At 36.0% G+C, this 20,442-nt stretch overlaps 3 protein-coding genes across 4 annotated transcripts; 1 reads left to right on the top strand and 2 right to left on the bottom strand.

Annotated features, from left to right (window-relative positions):
* Positions 1–1,096: 1,096 nt before the first annotated feature.
* LOC140763072 (3-isopropylmalate dehydratase small subunit 1-like) lies at positions 1,097–7,690 on the bottom strand. 2 transcript variants are annotated; one of them, XM_073101109.1, is made up of 2 exons: positions 6,794–7,685; positions 1,097–1,396 (listed from the first exon to the last, which is right to left on the bottom strand). In XM_073101109.1, the coding sequence occupies exon 1, from the start codon at positions 7,561–7,563 to the stop codon at positions 6,796–6,798; it is 768 nt and encodes a 255-aa protein (XP_072957210.1). In that variant the 5' UTR covers positions 7,564–7,685; the 3' UTR covers positions 1,097–1,396; positions 6,794–6,795. The 2 variants fall into 2 exon arrangements, with proteins under 2 accessions (XP_072957210.1, XP_072957211.1); XM_073101110.1 differs by lacking the exon at positions 1,097–1,396 and adding an exon at positions 6,699–6,718 and having other exon boundaries at positions 6,794–7,690.
* A 906-nt stretch (positions 7,691–8,596) lies between these two features.
* LOC140763109 (uncharacterized) lies at positions 8,597–15,511 on the top strand. Its single transcript, XM_073101163.1, has 12 exons — positions 8,597–8,781; positions 8,883–8,967; positions 9,427–9,478; positions 9,560–9,580; positions 9,675–9,728; positions 10,759–10,809; positions 11,856–11,918; positions 12,705–12,770; positions 12,948–12,986; positions 13,482–13,604; positions 13,801–13,893; positions 15,016–15,511. The coding sequence occupies exons 1-12, from the start codon at positions 8,688–8,690 to the stop codon at positions 15,259–15,261; spliced, it is 987 nt and encodes a 328-aa protein (XP_072957264.1). The 5' UTR covers positions 8,597–8,687; the 3' UTR covers positions 15,262–15,511.
* Positions 15,512–15,774: 263 nt separating this feature from the next.
* On the bottom strand, positions 15,775–20,276 carry LOC140763891 (lipid droplet phospholipase 1-like). The gene is made up of 11 exons (XM_073102263.1): positions 20,165–20,276; positions 19,942–20,067; positions 19,718–19,785; positions 19,084–19,154; positions 18,699–18,941; positions 17,857–18,020; positions 17,720–17,775; positions 17,585–17,637; positions 17,366–17,489; positions 16,236–16,333; positions 15,775–16,071 (listed from the first exon to the last, which is right to left on the bottom strand). The coding sequence occupies exons 1-11, from the start codon at positions 20,200–20,202 to the stop codon at positions 16,000–16,002; spliced, it is 1,113 nt and encodes a 370-aa protein (XP_072958364.1). The 5' UTR covers positions 20,203–20,276; the 3' UTR covers positions 15,775–15,999.
* Positions 20,277–20,442: the final 166 nt, after the last annotated feature.

Below are 20,442 nucleotides of genomic sequence, written 5' to 3'. Positions count from 1 at the left end.
TATCGTCGTCAGTAAACACTTGAACAGCTGATTAATTGGGCTGGTGATACACTAAAGTTTCTCAGAAAAACGAGGAGCCTTATATATTTGACAACTTACATGACTAAAAACATTTCTTACAATACTTCCGTGTACAGCACAATATGTTCCTCAACTCCAGAAAATTCGTTGCTAATTCAGTATGGAGTGGCTTACACAGACTTCACCAGTAATCATGCAAACTATATTTCAGGTACGGTGCAAGAAGAATTGATATTTTCTACACCATGGCTTATATTTACCCAAGAACTTTCTGAAAAATGATAGGATTGTAGCCTCAGAATATCTCTACGACGCCAAAACAGGAATGCAGCAGAAAATCTTTGTTCCAGGTTTACCAGCCATAATGGATCCATCTTACTAACGTTTCCTGGGATATTTTCAGCATAAGCTTTTACTGGTTCATCTGAAGATATCATCTAACACAATTGGATAGAGAAGGAAAATTACCACTACAACTAGCATGTCTCAAACTTCTGTAACAGTCATACAATTTGTTTCTGATTGAATAAGCAGCACTTTTTCCTGGTAACCTTATAAAACTCTAATCCTCAACTTCGAACATTTCTAAAAAATACAAAACACCTTGCCTGCAAATTACCTCTATTAATTCCTCTAACAAATTTCTTCAAGCCTTAGAATATCTACCAGAAATATGAGCATAAGAACATGAATCACAGGCTCAAGAGTTGACTGAATACCTTAATACCCAGCCATGTTATACCAGCCACAACACAGTAAAGAATGATATAACATGACAACTAGCATACCTCCAACTAGACTTTTCTACAATTTGTTCTTGATTGAGATAGCAGTACCTTTCCCTATTGACCTTTACAAACATTTCAATCCTCACCTCGAAACATTTCTAAATAAAATATGACATATTGCTTGCTTGACACCAGTTATTCCTCTTGATAAGTTCCATCAGGCCTTTAATATATCTGCCTGCTAGGGGAGCATACGAATCTGAATCACAAACTTGAGAGTTGACTGAATATCTTAATATCCTACCATGTGATAAGAGCTTTATAGCTAAAACAGAATACAGTAACGATCACACAAAGTACACACAGTTGATAGCTAAAATAGAACAGATAGTGCATCCTTCTCTATCACAATAAACCAACTGCTAAAAAGATAATAGTGCCACTTCAGTTATAACCATATATCAAACAACAATATATGATCAGAGCAAGGTGCCATGACAAAGTCATAGAAGCATATAAGAGAGTTCTTCAGAAATGAAGATGACAGTTCCAATGTCTTTTATTTTCAGAACCAGATGTCTTGATTCTCCTGCTTCTCATATAACTTCCTCAGCAGAAGTGATAAAAAGTAAATATGTGTATTGCACCTGAAGAAGCAATGATAATTAGAATATGTTACACATTAATAACATTTTAGAAGATATTAAGGATACAGAATGTTTAAGAACTGTCAGGAGAAATATAGCATTCCTCAACAAACTTTACAATAAATAATTTACACTATATAGTAACAGATAAAGAATTCAGAACCACTAACAGAAAATATTACAATAACAGCTTTTATTACCTAATCACAATTCCCTCAAGCTGAAGTAAATCCTGTTGGTTATGAATTACGATCATATTCTACCATGAGAACTACAGAACATGTAAAAGAAATAGTATGGGAAGGCCAAATCACTGTCAATAGTTTTTATGACCAAGATATACCACTAGTAGGTAAATTTTGTTCTTGTACTACCTCATTGTATACTCGTCATGTGGGATTACTCATCTTCACAATAATAATATGACCAAGGATTAAAATGGACATGTTTGTTTAATCACGTACTGGCTATCTCTCTATCTCCAACAAAGTATCTACTTCATTCTTCTTCTGACTTGCCCTTCAAATGTCAATTCACCTACAGCATGTTATCAAATATTTGGGTAAAAGCTAGGAAGTTTGCCAAGTTTCATGAGCAGTTCAGACACTGACTGGTTGAGGGTAAGAAGAGTTTATATTTGAGAAGCTGGTCCATCATGCTCTGGACTGGCTTTATATAATTTGTGTAATGTTGTCAATCCAACTTTTAATCCCACGCTCCACTTCTTTTTAGAGGAAATTGTCCATTGGAGTATAAAATCATTAAGATCCAAAAATCACAAGCATGCCACCTATAAGTTCAGAAAGAAAAATAGGGTCTAGACTTTTTAAAATTTTTTTGCCTTACACCTTTAATAGATCTCTTTGTTAAAAACATTGAGGCATTGAGCCATGATTTATTCATTTCCAAGAGTAAATAGGAAATTATGTTACAATGGTCAACTTCTTATATCTATAGATCGAATTTGATTGTTTATCATACAGAGGACTGTCATGCCAAAGCAATAGTAAGTATTACTAGCATGTGCCGGTCGAGCCAGTTAACAACACACTATATTACCTTGACACGCCCAAGCAATTAACTTTTAAACCTTTATGTGTCTTTAAATAGGTTTTTAGAGGCTAAATTGAATTCATTAAGCACTAGAACACATGCAATTATATTCTAAGGTCATGTTTTTTTTTTAAAAAAAATTCTCAAATTTTCTAATGTTGGGCAAAAAACTTGGGGAAAACTGAAATTTGTCTATGATTTCTGAAATTTGAAGTATAATATGTATTGGTCAAGCACCAAAAGGCAAATGGGTATAAAAAGAGATGAAAGAAACCTCAAATGAGGTTTTGTTTGATGTAAGATATGCTTAATTTCTAGTGGGCACAAGTCAAACGAGAATACTCCCCCAGTATCAATGGCAATAATTCATTGGTACGATAGTATTGACCCGTGCTAACCAGTGTAACAATCCATAAGTAATATACTATATTATATACTGGACCTTTTGTTATGAATAATAGTTGTTCTTTTATAGAATAAATTGGAAGTTTTATACAAACAATCACAATCTACAAGAATATATAATTTTTCAATTAAAAAAAATGCAAGTACACAAGTAAGCTAATATATAATATAGACAAATATATTATAATGGAATCCTTAGTTTTTAAAATTTGTCGTATCGATAGATCCATATTCACGTATGTGTCATGTCCATATTATATACCCGTCTCCATGCTTCATAGGCTACAAGCTATCATGGGAAACTAGACTTGCATGCTAATTTGTGGGTCTAGTCACCACCCAAATATATATGCATTTGCATATCACATATATGCCAATCTCTTGGACCACTCATATACTACAGTTGTCTTTTGGCACACTGATAGAATGATGCACCGCTCAATCATTTGATTCCTCCAAAACAGGTTAAACAATCGAAACTTCCAGGAATGATACACCGATCAGTAATTTAATTCCTCCAAGATGGCTCAAACAAATCAAAGATTTCACATCTTTTAATTCATCGAGAATCTTGGATATCGTCATCAAAGAAGTTGTAAACTGAGATGATTTAGTCAACAATCATGTGATACTTTTGGTTTTCTACTAATAAATTTGCAAGTTTGATGTTTTTGACTAATAGGCAGTTGAATCTTTTTGCTGATTCATTGGTTTCTTTAGCATGTAATTTTGATTTCAAAAATCCTGGACCAGTGGCATCCATCTGCTGCATCTAACATGCAGTTCATCACATAGAAAGTTCAAACTGAATGTCTGGAAACACACAGCGGACTTCATCTTCATCATCTAATTCTTGCATGTTTTTGTATTTCATTCTTTGTGCATGCTCTCAACCTCTGTGTGCATCTTCATACGTATACTTTCTTTCTTGATTCAGACAAGTAGGCGTCACCCTTTTAACTGTTCCAACTTCCAACTAGACCTCCTCTTTATTACTCCTCCAAATTGTCCTTATATATGTTTACTTGAAGTTTGTAAGCATTGACTTATTACTCTCTTCCGACAAGTACCATCAGAATTATTCTGACAATTTGTTAGTTTTTCTTATCACTTCCACATTATTCTAATGTTTTTCCTTTTTCTACTTGAGTCATCATGATTAATCCTCTCTTTCCGTGAAGACTCTTATATTCCAGAGTTTCAACATTCAAATAATGTAACTGTATATATATATATATATATATATACGTGGTGGTCAACTTATTAGCTCCACTGACCTTTTCAACAGCACATGTTTGGCCAGAGTTTCATCTTGAATTGTTTATCATCCCTTTTAAGACCTTTTAAATTCAAACTTACTAGAATACAACACAAACTTCAAACTGTAATTACCTCTGATGTTTCTGCAATATATATATATGATAACATCCTTGGTATCGGCTGAATTTTGTTAAATAAGTTTTTTAAGAGGATCTTGGTCATGTAATCCTTTTGATTTTTGATTAATGAGCCTCTATGACATCTTTGACCTTGTTGTTCATTGACTGGGGATCAGTTGATTCATCCAAACTCCAGGATCGTTCAACATTCTTCATCCACAAGTAACATGCAGTTCACACCAAAGAAAGTTCAGATTGAATGTCCTGAGATGTACAGTTAACTTCCAATTATTTGGTGCATCCTTCCTCCACAATCTATCTTGTCATTTACCTCAAAGATGGAAGGTTATTCGACTCTATACCACTTCTAAAATGTAGATCACCTGATCAGCACAGATTGTACAGGAATTTTGACCGTGCTTCTTATGCACGGTTAGAGTTCATGTTGATCCATCCTTCTTGATGTCCCCCGGTGCTCAGAGCCTCCGACCATAGAAGGAAACACCAGAACAAAGTGGAAATACTAACTGAAAACTAAAAGAGAAAGCAGTCGCCTTAAATAGAACAAGAATCACAATAATAATAATAAATAACAGCACTTGTCTAAGGAAAATAGATTTATCATACTGTTTTAAACTTATATGCCTTAACGTACAATTATCAAAGACATATCAAACAATCTAGAAGAGTTATGTAGGAGGAAGCCAATATCACAACATTAGAAAAAGTTTTAAGACTTAGCATTTAAAAGTTTAAGGCAGTATACAAGAATAATTAATACAAAAATGAGAAGGCAGTTAACATGCAAAAAATAATGAAAGATAAAGATTTTGGATCCTTCAGTCTTCCAAACTTTTGAGTAATGTAATAGCTTTCAATGTTCAAAATGTGGAGCTTGCACCCATATATGTGGCCACAAAAGCACATATAGTTCCTCGACAACCTTGCCTAAAGCCATAAATTTTGAACACAAACATAGGGTTTAGGCATGGACAATCTATGTAATGAGTACATGGATTAAGCGTATTATAGCATACTATTTACCTAATTATTAGTTATTTTGTGATATAGTATTCAATTAAAGACCTATCTAATTATACATACTAAGGTTTTAAAAATCGGTATTGGGATCAGGATCAGGATCGGCAGTCCAGAAAAATAATATATATCGGCCATATCGGATCGGACTATTTTAATCAAATAAAATTTTAAATATTATTTAAAAATATTGAAAGATTTCTAAAAATTTAGAAAAAATTATAAAAAAATAAGAAAATAATAATTACTTATATATAGAGCCTAAAAATCTCTATTACTCTCTCTCTCCCTCTCTCTCTGCAGCAAGCCTGCTGCAGCAGCATTGCTACCGACTGGTTTCGGCCTGGATCAAAATCGACCGAAATTGGAACCTACAATACATACTGATTTAATATCTTTATATTTGAGATAATGGGTATTTCCATTAAGATGACTAACTATGTATAGTCAACCACCTTTACCTACTTATTAATTCAGTAATGATATAATATTTCAATTGAATATGTACGTAATTTAATATCTTTATTGCTTGACACCACATGTCTAAGACATTGCATATGAGCTACAAGGTGCCATGGTCAGCCGAACTCTGTTCAAACTTGGATTGAAATAAGTCTCGAGACTTTATATATATATATATATATATAAGAATATTATCGAGCTGAACTTGATTAGGGCAGCATGTGCTCAAGCTCGGTTTGAAACTAATTCAAGCCTGATCAAATTAATCAAGTTCAACTCATTTCAAATATGAGCTGAGCTTGATTTAGCCAAGCTCGAGCCGGCTTGATTATCTTTGACAACCTTATTTCCCAGAAATAGGAATCTATGATACATACTAATTTAATATCTTTATACTTGAGATAATGGGTATTTCCATTAAGATGACTAACTATGTATAGTCAACCACCTTTACCTACTTATTAATTTAGTAATGATATAATATTTCAATTGAATATGTATGTAATTTAACATCTTTATTGCTTGACACCACATGTCTAAGACATTGCATATAAGCTATATATATGCAATGTCTATATATATAAGTCTGTCGAACTCTGTTCAAACTTGGATTGAAATAAGTCTATATATATATATATATATATAAGAATCTTATCAAGCTGAACTTGATTAGGGCACCATGTGCTCAAGCTCGGTTTGAAATTAATTCAAGCCTCATTAAATTAAACAAGTTTGACTCATTCAAATATGAGCTGAGCTTGATTTAGTCAAGCTCGAGCCGGCTTGATTACTTTTTATAGCCCTATTTCCCGGCGCTTTTCAAACTTTCAAATATACCCGCCTAAACTGTTCCTCTAGAATGAGAGTTGATAGATCAACTGGGTAAGGCTCAAATGAGAAAGAAAAGTAGTTATATCGCAAAGCAAGTGAAAGATCACTGATCATCACCCCCTTCAAGAACCCTAAACAAATCCAAGTGTATCTCCTGCAATCAGAAAAATGATATAATATCCAGGGTACCACCTTGAAGCCAAAAGCACATTCATAAGAAACATCTCACCTTTAAGAAGCCGACGCGATCATCCCGGCCTTCCTTGCATAAGCAAATATCCCCCCAGCCTCGATGACGGGGCCTGCATCCCCAATCGGCTTCAACTTATACTCCTTCCCCGTGGTATGATTGATCAACACACTCTTGTCCAAATCAACTGTCACAATATCCCCAATGGTGCACTCCTTAAACAACCCACTTTCCTCCACCTCCAAGGGATAGACTTCACCCGTAGCCACCGAGTTCCTAAAAAAGATTCGAGCATAGTACTCAGCAATCACTACTCTAACCCCTGCTGCGCCTAGGGCTACAGGCGCGTGCTCACGCGAGGATCCGCATCCGAAGTTGGCACCCGCGATAACAATAGGATAACTAGTGGATTCTTTGCCAGGTTCAATGAAGGGGATGGGGTATGCGGAGACGGGGAGGCCACAGAAGGCATGGGATCCGAGCTTGATATACTCGTCGGGTTTGGAAGGGACAAGGGTTAGGTGCTCCGCCGGTATGATCTGATCAGTGTCGATGTTGTCGCCGACGACGTAGCAGTGACCGTGGAAGGTGGTGGGAGATGCAGATGGAGATGGGGATGAGGAGGTGAGCGTAGCACGCACGCGGGAGAGATGCCTAGGGTTGTTGCGGGGAGAATAGAAAAGGACTGAATGCGGGTGTTTTGCGAACGGGAGGGTAAGATTTTTGTAGCGGAGATTGGCATCTCGGGAAGAGATGTAAGTTTTCAAGGCTGGCGGCGCTCTCACTGCAGCTGCCGCGGCCATCGGCATACGGTGTTTCTATGGTTTGCGAGAAGAAGCGCAATCCGTGAGTCGAAGGATCAATCGAGGAGAAGGTAGGGCTGCCGAGACTGAGCTGAGCTCGTACTGTTAAAATCAACTCGAAATTAATATTGAGCCGAATCCGACTTGGTAATTTAGTAATGATATAATATTTCAATTGAATATGTATGCCTAGGTAAAATGTCGGCTCCCAATACTGCCACCTCCTCTCTCTCCGTCAACCTTCTCCTACTCTATTAACCATCTTCTTGCTGTCGCCTCCTCTTTCACTGTCTCTTACTCCTCTTTAATAAGCCCACACAGCCACCACTCGTGTGTGATAAAAGAATCCAAATCTGACAGCAAGTCCACGCTGTAATAAAAGAATCCACGGCAAAGCGTACGGCTATCACCATCCCATCCTCTAATCAAGCTCGAGCTCTACTCGGGCTTGATCAGACTCAATTCGGGCTCGCTCTAAGAAGGCCAATTGTGCTTTGGTTGGGCTTCAACTGACTAATCTCCCGAACAAATTTGATCCTAACGATGGTCCACGGCCCAAAAGTTTAAATCAACTTGGGCTTTTATACATGCATTGTCACCAACGCTTAACCTCTGCTATAATTGAGATCCTCCTAGTGTTCCTGCTCTCACACTGATGGTACTGTGCCTCTGCATGATTGCATTTTAAATCTAGCACTGCTGGCATACTCTAATGTTTAAGTTGTGCGCATTGCAGTCCAATTCCATTCCCAAGACTCATAGGTTTAACTTCAATTACTATCCCATCGTTAACAAAAGTATCTTACATCTACATGGAATGGATATAGAGCCACCAAAAAGAAAACTGGGATTAACTAATATCCGTACCCGGAAACGACAACGTTGATCGTTAGATCACTGGCTTGGACCGTTGGACGCTTCATCCAACTAACTATCTTTAATAGCAAAAAAATAAAACTACTTCGATTTGAGTCGCGCCACCTCTGGTGAGAGTTACCGCCCAATTCGCACATATAAAGTGTCGAGATAGTTCTTGACTCTTGATTTCCGGGGATTTGAATCCTCTCTTTCTCTGGTCTCAGAGGCGAAACAAACCCTAGATTTCAGGAAAATCTGAGAAAGGAGTAAGAATGGAGGGTTTGCTGCTAAAGATCGTGTTCTTCCTCGTATGCTTCTCCCTTTCCGTTCTACCTTCGTCTTCTATTCCCTTCATCGTATTGCATGGTTCGTTTCTTTTCCTTGTCCAAGCTCTGGATTGTCGATTGTGTTGTCTGATTCGGTTAGAAGGTGTTTGACTAATTGCTGCGTTCGCTTCTCTTGCGTAGGAATCGGAGACCAGTGTGCGAACAAAGGGGTGGCCCAGTTCACGGAGCTTCTTAGCGAGTGGTCCGGTTCTAAAGGATATTGCATGTGCGTTTCTTGATTACCCTCTGAAGATTGACATTTTTTTTTCTTTTTTATTGATGCTTCGTGCTACTTGCAGACCTGATTATGTTTGAATATCTTATGCTATTAACTGTGTCGAGATCTTTTGGTATTATGATTTGGTTATAGTTGAAATTAGAGAGGTAGATTGCTCTAGAATTGATGTGCCATTGTGACAATTGCGGTGAGAATTTTTGTGAATTACCCTAAACTGTGTGGGATAATCATGTAATATGATTACGAAATAAAGCTAACATGGCGTGGACCTTATTGGGCCAATTCTAATTCTGGCTTGAAGAATGTTTTTTCTTTCCAATCATCTTCCATACTTTGCCATGGTTATCATCTGACATTTTACCTTTACCCAAAATCTTCCCGTGCTTAATAAATATGCTTTTATTATGGTAAGTTTCCTTCTTGGCCTGAATTCACTTTCTTTCTCAGAGAAGTTGGAGATGGAACATGGGACTCTTGGGTCATGCCTCTTTACGAGCAGGTTATTTTAATTTAAAAGGTTTTCATTATTAATAAATGATGGTGGTTATATCGTAGTTCTTATTTTTCTCCCATTTTACAGGCTAATACTGTTTGTCAGAAGGTGATTCGGCTGTTGGGCAGCCTTTAATGGTGTTATGTCCTATACTATGATCAGTATTGTCATTAAACTTGTTAAAAGAAATTTTCCTTGGCAGGTGAAAGAAATGAAAGAACTCAGTATGGGTTACAACATAGTTGGCCTGTCTCAGGTGATTTATAGATTTAATAAGTCACTTGCAATTATGAAATGTATTCTCTATGTACATTTTTAATTTGTACTTGCAACTGCGACGTTATTTCATGAACCTACACTTACATCTGCTTGTATTTGGATACTTCTATTCATTGGAAATGTTTAGTTATTGTAAGTTTAGACTATTTTGAAAATGAACTAGAAAATCTGCTGCATCATTGCATGTTATGTTGATAACTCTTGAGGCAAGACATCAGGGAGAATGTTGGAACAGAGTTCTTCTAGGATGAGTGCTTACATTAGTTGTACATCTGTGGAGGACTAAACATGTGTTAAAGCTGTGATATTGATGTAATGCTCTAAGAGAGGGTTCAATATCGATTACAGAAGCCTAATTAGCTGCTATGAGCTACAAAAGTTTCTAGAAAGATGAAAAAGCTGTATTCTTCTGGGTCATAATATGAGAATTTCTTGGGTTATAATATGCATATAGATGACCTTAAATTTCAAGTTCAACAGTGAGTTAGTATGTATTTTGTGGGGCCAAACTATTTTGCTTTATTATTGTTGCATGTGAATGACTGGACAAAATGAAAATTACAAGGTAAACTTTCACCAGACGAATGTAAACTAAAAGAATAGAAGGTACAGCTGATCATCAAGAAGTATCAGTACATTTCATATATCATCTTCTATAAGAAACAACTATGTCTTCTCTTCTACTGTTTAAGTTAGTTTTTGCACAAAATGTTGCAGTTAAGATGTTTATGCCTTAATACTTGCACTTTAAAGGTTTGTGGTGGCTCATCATGAATTTTTTAATACAATTTAGTATTTCCTTGATTGCTACTTTAATCTTGCACAAAATGTTGCAGTTAAGATATTTATGCCTTAATACTTGCAGTTTAAATATTTGTGGTGGCTCATCATGAATGGTTTAGTACATTTAGTATTTGCTTGATTGCTACTTCAATCTTGCTATCCTACATTTATTTAACACAATTTATATTATCTTGTTTGGGGTGCTGATCCTTTTCCTGGCACAGGGAAATTTGATTGGCCGAGCAGTAGTTGAGTTCTGTGATGGCAGTCCTCCTGTAAGATATTCGAATCATATTAGATAGCATTTCCTGTCTGGTGTAAGTTTTGTGTTTATGAAGTTGAATGATTGCTAATAGTGGAGTACGGTTATATGCAACATAAGAAGCTAGAAATTTATATTTTTCTTCAACATGATTTTATACTTCTGTGCTTCTGTGTTGACTGAGATTTTCCATCACAAGGATATTGGGGTTTACAACATGAAGTGTAAAGAAAACATTCTAAGATGACATGGAGCAGAAAATTGTGACCTTGAAATTTCTACTTCCTGAAAACTTTAAATTTCCTTTCAGTCAGATCAGTAATAGTATGGCAAGATATTATGCACAAGCACAGACCATCTGTTCCTTAATGTACATATTTCTAGGACATTGAACTAATTGATACATAAATATTTTTGACTTATGTTTAGCTACTCGATGATTACATCAGCAACTGTCTGTGATACTACTAAGCAGCTGATTCCTTCCCTTCCCACCTCCTACATTTATGTGGGTAATTGGGTATATGTGCTCTTATGTGTGTTACACATGCACATCTTTTTGACAAGATACTTTTAGAGCAACATGTGATTCTGTTTCTTCTCTTTAAAAAGTGGACTGGAGTTACCATTGCCAAGATAAAAGACTGATCTGGTTCAACATGATAAATGGTCCACCGTGTGAGAGTAAATATTTGTGAGAAGCTCACACTCATCTGTTAAGCCCTTTTCCACCTATCATGCACAATGATTCTCATAGAAAAACTTTTTTCTTTTTTTCCTAGCGGTCCTTGACTTTTGGGAAATGATGAAATTTTGTGTTACCTGTGGGAACTGCTGGATTTCACTTTAGTGTGGAAAGGCTATATTGGTTATGCATGTTCCTTCTATATTTGTTATTTCTTTTGGTTCCATTTATAAAATTAAGTACCGCTATGTTTTAAGAATGTAGGTATTGGGTGTGGATAAAGAGATATATTCAACTATTTACTTTTTGATCCGTTACTCTTACTACTGCAAGCTTCTTTTTGAAATTCTAGTATGATAGAAACCTACTGACAGGTCAAGAATTTCATCTCACTGGGTGGTCCTCATGCGGGTACTGCTTCTGTGCCATTATGTGGTGTAAGTCTCTCTTGGTTTGTATTATTCAATCTTTACCAACTGCTTTATACTTCCTATTAAGCACTGTGTATTAGATTACTAATTCACAAACCACAGTAACTGCTAAAAGACTAGAATATATGATATTGTGATCTCATAATATTCAATGTTTACCATCTGCTTTATAATTCCTATCCATTGTGGTGTATTAGATATCTAATTTATGGAATGTAGAAACTGCCAAAGATTGAATGCAATGAAATCATAATCTCATAACAATCATCTAATTTATAGATTGACATTAGAATTGTAGAGATGTATCCATCATAGTAAGGGAAAGCATCACATAGAGATCTGTGGAGGAATAAGCGGCATCATTATGTTGTTCTCGTTTACTTCTTATCAAGATACATCTGTAGAGATGTGCATCTTGCTAAAATCTTTGTAAGACAGGATGGTTTTGTAGCTTTTATCTAATTGTTGTTTCAAAATATTTATGTACCATGTCATACGTGCCGTCACTTTTCATTTCCTTTATAATCATATTAATAGTAATCTGTCCATATTTTTGCTGCCTTTCACCCTCGTTCTCAATTACAAACTTCTTCAATGTTCCATTGATTTCATAATGTTGGAGAACTATAATCATGAGCTAATTCATGGGCACTCTTTTTGACTACATTTTATCTTGTGAGCTTCTTTTCTTTTCAGTACCTTTTGGTAGACAGTATCTGTTAATCGGAAGATATTGTCGTTTTAAAAAATTTGAACGTTCTACACTTATCCTTGCAATGTTGCTTACTGCAGTCTGGCATCATTTGCATACTTCTGGATGCCCTCATAAAGTTAGAGATCTATTCCAACTATGTGCAGGTCGGTATGCTCAGTTCTATCATGTGGTTATGTAGGTTACAACAGCTATGGCATTAAGATTATATGTATTCTCACTTAGGAATAATATTCTTCCTTGTCAGTAATTCAATGTAAATTGCTGAGGTACAATTAATTGAACTCTATTTTGGTGATTAACTTTATACTGGTTAATTGCAGGACCACCTAGCTCCTAGCGGTTATGTCAAGATTCCAACTGTGAGTTTTGCATTTTCTTTCTTCGGTTATGTTTTCTTTTAATCACAGCATGACTTCAGGTAGTTCAGTGTGATGTGGCCAACTGGCTAACTATATCCAACTAGTATGGAGCACCAAAACGCCGGTTCTTTAGCAGCTTTGCAGTAAAGTCTGGGTGCAAGTGTATTAACTAATAACTAATATCTTAGAAAACATTTCATGTTATTGTATTTTGTACATACTACATACTATTTAAGGAACCTTATTAACACCTAACTTGTATCAATGAACAAATCACTTCATGATCATATATATATTTTTTATTCTGTATGGTATTTAACTGATAAGGTAGAATAAGATTGACCCACTCTGAACACCTTCTGATATGTTTTTTTTTCCTCCACTGTATTCTGTTATTCTTAACTATTAATCATGAATATATATCGAATAGTTACATAGTGTTATACAGTTTTAAGTAATGTTGTATGATGAAATGATATTTCTGCTTTTGTCCAGGATATCCCTGACTATTTGGAAGGATGCAGGTTTCTTCCAAAGCTTAACAATGAAATTCCTACTGAAAGAAATTCTACATATAAGGAAAAGTTCAGCAGCTTACAGACACTGGTGCTTATCATGGTCAGTTTAGAATAGCGACCTGTTGCTCTTTTTTAAGTTCTTGACACTTGAATAACAACTTAGAGTATGCAGTTTTACTTGTAGTCTGCTCAAATATCTGGATGGTGTTCCCTAATTAGAACAGTATAAATTTCCTGTTTGCTTTATTTATCCCTGCAAATTGAACTAACACTATTATGATCAATATGCTCAATAGTTTGAGCATGACACAGTCTTGATTCCTAAGGAAACAGCTTGGTTTGGTTATTATCCTGATGGCGCATTTACTCCTGTTTTGCCTCCTCAACAGGTAACCTCTCTCTCTCTCTCCATGGTATGCGTGAAATTAGCTGTCATATTACTGCTGAAATGCTAGTGTTATGAGAGTGATTAGGATACTGTTGAAAACTTGGATGGAATTCCTCCATTTAATTATTCTTGTTGTCCACTAGAAACAATGAGATTGAGTAATTTTGACTATTACTTGGATACTATGGTTTGGCAATTAATACATGTGATGCACAACTTCATGTATATTTTTTAATTGCTTTGATTTAAAGCAGTAAGTAATTGTGTTACTTGTGTCTAAATAAGCTAGTTTGCATTTAATGTTAAAATGAGTTTCAGTTGAAACCTACTTGTACATTTTAGAACTATGTGTCTCTGGTGATTGGAAGATTGGTGCTTGGAAGATTATTTCTCTAGTCCTGGGAATGATCAATGTATTGACTATTAGTTTATTACACATGCGAAATTATTTGCATGTATCTAATCATTCTAACAGTGTGGGTTGTCAATAATTTGGAGCAATCTAGGAAGGATTTGGAATTGCAAATGTGTTCTCTGGTTGTCTGGTTTTTTTTTTAATGTGAGCTTGTTATAGACCTTTTGATGAATGCCTATAGATATGCATGAGTATTAATGTTATTTGCCAAGTATCTTTTCTTTTCTAAATAATTATCGGACTGCGTTGAATCAATATTGAATAAAATTAGCTTGAAGAAAAGTCTATGATGAACATGTGAGCATAAGTACTCGCAGGTGCTGTTCATATGATGGAGTACAACTAGGGTAAATCTGGAATGTTGAGCCCTTACAAACTTGGCCATGCTTTGGCAAAGTTTCCGCACATGTTTATCAACAAGACAGATAAATACCTCAATCCAAAATTAACAGACTGTCGTATCACCTTTTTACTCGTGGCAGATATACTTGGGCTCTGTCTGAGTTTAGAAATACTCCTGTTACAATATTCGTGCATTCATTAGTCAGGTTATAACATTTGCATGAGCATTTTTTTGATCTTTGCTTTGAGCTTAGTGTGTTATATTATCTTGAAAGAGTTTCTGAAATTACTGGCTCTTCTTCCCTTGCTTTAACCTTTTTATAGTTCACATCATTTTACTAACGATAGATTGTAACAATCTTGTAGACGGCCTTGTACATGGAAGACTGGATTGGCTTGAAAGCACTTGATGATGCTGGACGAGTTCAATTTGTGTCAGTCAAAGGAGGTCATCTGAGGATATCAGATGATGATATGAAAGAATACATCGTGCCTTACTTACAGGATGAAGCACCAAAGAAGTCATCACGTAACTCTGTCTTGCACTGGTTTTTGTTAGCTTGGGATGTTCTGATCAACAGGAGTCACTCAGCATTCTTCTTTCAAGAGTGATGAATAATGGCTTTAATGTATCTGCAAGCTTGTGTGGTATCAGAGATTGATCCAAAGGGCTTCAGAATGGACGTCATCTTTTACGGCGAATTAGAGGCCCCACATTGCATTAAGATGTTTGTAATTCTTTATCTTTCCCCTTGCGAAATTGTCATAAAAAAACTCTAGTTTGTACCACGTGAAATCTGATTGTTGTACTTACGTGGAACGACATTCTAAATAATATACAGAAAAGCAAATGCTTGGTGAATTGTATTTTTTTTCGGAGCCGAGGTGAACGTAGTGAGTTCTCAGTCTTCTAGCCGCCTGCCATGGAGAAATGATTTTATGCTGGAAAACTCTATATGCAATTCTAACTGCCGTTTTTATACTTTAATTAATCAGTGGATAATGGAACGAGATCCAAAACCCTGTAAAGTATACATACACGACGAGAATCGACAGTTGTCAGTATTCTACCCAGATCAGAAAATTCGTTCGAACTAAAACAGAGGAAGTATAAACCCAAAAAGGTAGAATAAAGAACGAGAGAGCCAACTAATTTATCGATTACTATATGTGTCATACATACATATATAGGCCCTTCGGCTCATCGGATTTGCTGGAAACTTGAGAGAAAAAAAAATAATAAAAAAACAAGAAGAGGAGACGTGAAAATAATTTTGGACTTGAATCTGCAACGACAAATTCCAGGAGTCTTGCGATCAAATTATGGTCAGTCCATGAATATCTCACGAGCTAGATAAGGAAGTGATCTATCATATGGTCTATAACATCTGCACCTTCCGAATGTATTAAGGAATCCTTGACCTGCCAAAATTCCAGTGGTCAGAAATTGTCTGCTGTGAACTTGTAGAATGAGAAGTCAAGTTGGTCGATTTAATTGAGTACATAAAATCAAAGAGTTCAGTTAGATTTAATAGGAACACGTATATGCATGACATTGTTGTCTACTTTGGAGAGAGAGAAGAGACCTGAATGAGGCTGTGCGCTGCAAATCTCTGTTTGCTGTTATGAAAGCTAACGTCCACTCTTTCCCAAGACAAACGCGTGAGGGCTGTTACAAGCTTCTCTGCAGAGAAAAAGCAATCCATCAGAGAATGAACCATAACATTTTCTTGTGATGTCAATCTAAAATCAGCAAAATCACAAAACTACGTATGTCGTTTCCTCTCTTTATAGCTAACTGGCACAAAATGACCAAAATTTGACAACCCTTGTTGCATCCAACCTAAAGGTGCATCTCAATTGGCAAGTATTCTCAAGGTTTTAATTTCTGTTCTCCATCCTTTTTCTCTTCATAGTCGTCCAAAGTTTTGGAGACTAGATGATCAAGGCTCTCTAGTGTCTACATAATATTCAGACCTAATATTGAATGGTGTATTGGAATATTACACTCATTACATAAATTAATGCATTTGTTCCGCACCTATCATGCACCAAGGTACATAACAATTTGCTCATATAGTTGCATTACATGCAACTCGAACATCACATCACAGTGCATGAGGCTGCAGCCAATTCAGAAGGCGATATATAACATCGAGAAGCTTCAGTATTTAAATGGCAGGTCTCATCACTGTCACAGTAATTGATGCACACACTGATATTCAATATAATCTTGAGGGTTGAAAATGCCTCTATTCTTCTTCTATAACCTCGTGAGATAACTATAAATGTCTCGTACAAGTACGTATTAAGTTAATACTGCGTGATGTCTCTCCAGACTCTTGGAACCTAACTACATGGTTGTTGCCCTGCATAAAACATGCTAATTGTTCTAAGATTAGTTTACCCAGGTAGCTTTATCTTGTGATATATGGACTCTTTCCATAGGAACAATCTTTCTCTAGATAAAATTTACAACTTGAGTTGCTTCAATATATTGGCATGGTTTTAGTATGTTCGCAAAACCGGCAGCTTGTAAAGAGCAGGAGTTCAAACAAGAAGCACACATCCAAATTTTGCTGATAATGTGATCAAAGACAAGAGTTCTAGTTCACACCATAACCAGATACCTACAGTAAACCATTTCCAAAAGTAAAGTGGAAGAAGAATGTCATGAAGTAAGCTTCACTTTAATACTTCCAATTAGTAAAGATACCTTCTAGCGTATCGTAGCCACCGTTTAAGACTGTAGCATCAGTATATATTTCTTCAAGGTTTTCTCCTTTTGAAAGCTCTTCGTATACAATATGCGGATATATCTCGCTTGAAGAATCCGTCCACTGCAAAATAATTCTCAAAAGATAATAATAACGAAAGGTCCACTCTATAATAAAATAATTAGCAAAATCCACAAAATAAAGAGTCAAGAAATAACCTCAGGCAATTCAGAGTTTCGTCTAATAGATGATGTTCTCCAGCCAACAATATCTTCACACATTTATGTCTTGGAAAACAGCACTACTTTGTTGGGTTCAGTAACAGGCTAAATAAAGAAACAAAAAAAGGATACGATCGTGGACAGCATTTGAGTACGCCACTCGACGTTTAAATGCTTGCAAGGCAGAGCTGCATTAGATCACATTCAATACCATGATTCTGTTATTTATATACCAAAAGAGTAGTATGGACAAGAGAAAGTGAAGATACATAAAACAAAGGTCCCCCAAATCATCCACCATGCGCTGCAAAAGTGGAGGCTTTCCATCATCATTATCAGTTAGAAAAAGATGCCTGCCAGTTCTTCTGAAGATCAGGTGAATAATATGGGAAGCAAATTTTTCTATTGCCGTGACACCAAAAAGAAATGGAACCTGAAAATTGATTGTTTTTCTTAACAATGTAAGTACTCATATCACACAAAAATAAGATATAGCAGTGTCAAAAATTTCAGACAGAAATTTGTAAGTGTATCACCACATACACCTGTAATAATTAATAAGCACCTCCCTCACAGCAGCAAGAATCAATACTATCCTTAGTCAGGAAATTAAATGATCCCTAAAGTAAGCTCCTAGGGAAAGATTATATATGTAACTATTTCTTGGCTTGAAAATTAAAAATATAGGAAACCTTTCAATTCCTTATATTCTAGTAGCTTGCCTTCATAGCCTTTCATACATATATCATACCTATGCATACTGTTTGCAAACATGACAAACAATTTTCGAAGAAGTTCTTCTCTGAGCACAAAAATAATTAAACTCATAGTAAGATATAAATTCACATAGTAATGAACCTAACTAAGAAAAATATAGGCTCAGAAAGGTAGAAAATGGCTAAATGTGTATACATGTTCAGGAATTCTCTATCTTTCTGTACACTAGGTAAGTGATTTTTACCCAGTATATTTGTATCGTGGAGTCTTACAAGCACTTGCATAAACATCTGATTACCACATACATGTAAAACAACAGTTAAGGCAACAACAATGGTCATATTAAACCTCAGTCTTAAAGAAGAAGAATGCCAAATTATGATAAAAAGAGCACCTGCTTATTTCCCCTTGATCCAAGATGAGGTGTAGCAACAGTAATAAAATTCATTGCTTCTAGGCCACATATGGTTCCTCTACAATTATCATTACAAATACAGCTCTGACAAACTTCTTGGTGTCTTCTTCTAGGAGGTCTGTATAGTTTCCCGATAGCATATCTTGCAACCAATCCTCCTACAGAGTGTGCAATGAAAGATATCTTTTGAATATGTGGCCTTCTGTTGACTATTTCAGCAACCTGATTTATTCAGTTTTGTCAAAGACAGGGGAGAGTACAGCAAAAAGGTTGCTAGTCTATATGGAGGAAGTACTGGAAAATTTACGGGCATTAAGAAATTAACAAATTAAAACAGAATATACATGTGCAGAATAGAACAAACCTCTTCAGCCAATCGTTCACCCATTACATCAACACCATCTAATGTAAGACTATTCATGTTGCATGCACTACCTATAGAAATGTTGAGAATGTTAAAACACCAAATAAATGAGAATATTATATAAAAGTAAAAGTGTGATTCATAGGTTACATGGAAAACTAGATACTAATTCCAACAAACTATAATTGAAGAAATCATCAAAGAAGGATAGAGAGGCATAATTATTTGTAAAATGATACAATTCTAAAATCATTTCAACTGAGGAAGGTTAGCTCTTTTATCCAAAAATTGAAGATAATAAGTAAGAAGGTTGAATTCTTCAGGGAAAGTGGTACAAAAATACTTCCACCTTGTTTATTCTCTCATCTCTATAAAATACACCTCCAGAGTCCCAAGAATATTAGCTTATTTTACATTTTCACAGATGGTAGAAATAAGAAACAAGTCCACGAGATGTGAAAATTCCTACAACATATTAACATGTTGAATTGACCTAATGAATAGATCCAACTTCCAAATACTACACCAAGAATAAGAAAATACCTTTAAAAAAAAAGAAATTAATTTTGATAGCAAGTAAGACTGTGTCGGGAAAAAAAATAGCTTGATGTTACTTGAATGAGGAATAACTTACAATGAACTATAACTTTATCCGGAAGCCGTCTAACAAACTGATCGGCTGCAAATTTCCAGTCCGATGTGCTGAGAAAAATCACATAGGTCATGAACCCAAGGAACATTGTCTAAATACGTACCAGAATTTAATAGAAAAAAGAAATTAAACAATTCACCTAAATCCCTTCCAAATTTAGCATCACATACTCAAAATAAAGTCCAGATAACGATTAAGAGCAGTACCTCCCGAGGATCCCATGGACCATCATCACCAAGTGATCCGCCTCGGAGATAGCGCGGTCGGATGACTTCCATACATCCAATCCACCATTCACCGAATCCTCCGCGCAAACTCCATCGTCTCCCATCCTTTCAAGAGAGAAAGGTATGAATAGTTGAGAAGGAGAAGAAGAAGACGGTAGGGCTTATATAGCGTTCTGAAGAAAAGAGATGAACGGGAGACTACTCGGTTCTCGTATGGTGGCACGGCAATTTCTTCCCCATAACTACCCCAATTAGACGCGCATGCTAAAAGATTCTGAAAGAATGGTAGAAATGGCCGAGCTTAGAAGATTGGGTAGTTGTTATACGACAAGCGAAATGAACGGAAACGTCGACGCCTTAGCTAAGGTCGGTTAGCCGTACACGTGACGCGTGTCGGCTCGAAAGTAAAAGACTAGGAAAAATGAAAGAAAGGGAAAGAAACTTTCTACCTCGTGTCTGCGATCAGAATTTTTGACTGCT

Source organism: Typha angustifolia, chromosome 7 (genome assembly GCF_048772165.1).
Source record: "Typha angustifolia cultivar Huaian chromosome 7, ASM4877216v1, whole genome shotgun sequence".
Taxonomy (NCBI): domain Eukaryota; kingdom Viridiplantae; phylum Streptophyta; class Magnoliopsida; order Poales; family Typhaceae; genus Typha; species Typha angustifolia.
The sequence above is the reverse complement of the archived record's forward strand: the minus strand, read 5'-3'. Positions and strand labels throughout refer to the sequence as shown.